The 2366-nt window shown below is 40.3% G+C and overlaps 1 protein-coding gene across 1 annotated transcript; it reads left to right on the forward strand.

Moving 5' to 3' along the window:
• The first annotated feature begins 1136 nt into the window (after positions 1 to 1136).
• Positions 1137 to 2084, forward strand: LOC140708316 (olfactory receptor 6E1-like). The gene has a single exon (XM_073003719.2). The coding sequence runs from the start codon at positions 1137 to 1139 to the stop codon at positions 2082 to 2084; it is 948 nt and encodes a 315-aa protein (XP_072859820.2).
• The last annotated feature ends 282 nt before the right edge of the window (positions 2085 to 2366 follow it).

The raw sequence follows: 2366 nt of genomic DNA on the forward strand, positions 1-2366 counted from the left end.
CCAATGACAATTTGGCTGAGGACTATATTTCTATGGATAACAGGTGGTGAGTATTTTGTTCAGAGTTGACTTTTGAGTTAAACTCTCTCTGGAGTCCAGCCAGAAAGAGTGGGTTTGGATGTCTTATTTTGGCCGGTCAGGGTCTAGCACGTATTTGGGACCTACCATGGAAGAGTCATAGTTGGTAGTCTTTGATGACAGGCTGATTGTGATGTTTCCTACAGAACACACATCAAAACGAACATGTTCAAGAGGGAACATTCATCTGAATCCGTCTGGCCAGAATCCCATTGTAGATTTATGCCATCTATTAAGTATAATAGTGTAAACCAAAGCAAATTGTCATGGTTAATGGATTGCAGCTTGTATTCCTGGTTCGGATGCTGGTGTCTGTGAACCATAGAGCCTCTCACTGTTGGAGATGAGTCAAGGAAAAAAAAACACCACTTTTTTCTCTTTGTAGTGATGTTTTTCTGTGCCTTTTAAAAATTAACCCTGAAATGTCTCTTAGGAAATCTTTTTAATTTTTTTCTGGGTGATTTATGGCCATTTTTTCTGGAAGAAGTGTCATATTGCCTTGGATCTGTTACAATTTCTGTAGAATCTTTTTTTTACATAGGGTGCACCAGAAAGGACATTAGGCTGTACAGAATTCAGCAGCTTTCTGTGCAAAATGATATACAGAAACTACAATAAAATATAATAAAGTTGAAAAAAATATTTTATTACATGCAACTTGAGTAAGAGATGAAGGAAGGCTTGCCCCCTTCTCTAGAATGTCTTTCCTTTCTAGAAAGAGTCTTCTCTTTCCTTCCTCTGGCTAGTCACATGTCATTTTCTTAACAAAGCTAGTCTACTTGTGCGCTTATGGAAATTTTCATATTAATTTCCCTACAAACAGAAAAAAAAACCCAGAGTGAATGCTCTTGAGCAGGATTGTTGAAATCAAAGATGTGAAAACTGGAGGTGTCCCCTATGTGATCATCCAGAAAACATTCTTCCAAATTCACATTGGTGTATTAGCGATGGCCACATTGATTTAGCCACGGAAATGGAAAAGCCAATGAATGCAGCACTATCAAAATGGAATCATAACAGTAAATTTCTCTTCATTTAGGTTTTAAGTGCACGGACGCATGGAGAACAACAGCCGGGTGAGTGAGTTCACCCTTGTGGGCTTCACTGACAATCAGCAGCTTGAAATCTTACTTTTCATTGTTCTGTTTATTGCATATCTTTCGACGGTTTTGGGAAACACACTTATTATTGTTCTCACAATTGTGAATCAGCAGCTCCATTCCCCAATGTATTTCTTTCTTCGACACTTTGCAGTCTTGGAGATTGGATTCACCTCTGTCATGATTCCCAAAGCCTTGTTCAACATCGCTATGGGGCACAAGGCTATCTCTGTATACGGGTGCTTTGTGCAAATTTTTGTGTACTTTGCCCTCGGAAGCACAGAGTTCTTCCTCCTGGCGATCATGTCCGTTGACAGATATGTAGCCATCTGCAACCCCCTGCACTACTCAAGCATCATGACGGAGTGGATTTGCTCCTTACTGGTGTTATGCTGCTGGGGAGGGGGGACACTGTTATTTATGGGCCCAGCAGTTGGATTATTTCGAATGCCCTTTTGTGGCCCAAGCACCATCAACCATTTTTTCTGTGACAATGGGCCACTGATCAGACTTGCCTGTGCGGACACAACTTTACTGGAATACACTTACTTTCTCACTGCTATGATTCTTTTCCTAGGGACTTTGGCCATACATGTCATATCTTATGCCAAAATTATTTCCACTATTTTGGGCATACCATCGGCCACAGGGAGACAGAAGGCATTCTCAACGTGTGCTGCCCACATCACTGTGATTTCCATTACTTACGGTAGTTGTATTGTTCTGTATTTACGACTGAACAAACCCAGTGAGGTAGACTATAGCAAGGTAGTGGCTGTTTTTAACACTGTTGTGTCACCTTTGTTGAATCCATTCATATACTGCTTGAGAAATGAACAGTTCCAAAGTTCCTTGAAAGACACGTTCAGACAATGTATCACCGTTTGGAAGACTCAGCAAGGGTAGGACAGACAACAGTACGGATGTTGTTGTATGGATGTTAAGCACTAACTTTGGAATAAGCCATTTAGATCCCTGTTATATCTCAGTAACAGTGGAAACCTTTAAAAATCTGAATCTCAACTCAAAATAAAATCCAAATCAGTTGTGGTGTCAAATGTTTTTGTTATAAAATCTCAATTTGCTTCTGAGTTACAGGGACGCTATGAATTAATGGCATCCTAAGGATCATGTCCTTAACAGGCTTGTTCAGGTGTTGCAAACTCAAGGCATAGGTTTCCTGCCAGA

Source organism: Pogona vitticeps, chromosome 6, assembly GCF_051106095.1.
Source record: "Pogona vitticeps strain Pit_001003342236 chromosome 6, PviZW2.1, whole genome shotgun sequence".
NCBI classification, from domain to species: domain Eukaryota; kingdom Metazoa; phylum Chordata; class Lepidosauria; order Squamata; family Agamidae; genus Pogona; species Pogona vitticeps.

Coding starts and splice junctions, on each gene's coding strand:
- LOC140708316 (XM_073003719.2), top strand. CDS start 1,137: ATGGAGAACAACAGCCGGGTGAGTGAGTTCACCCTTGTGGGCTTCACT.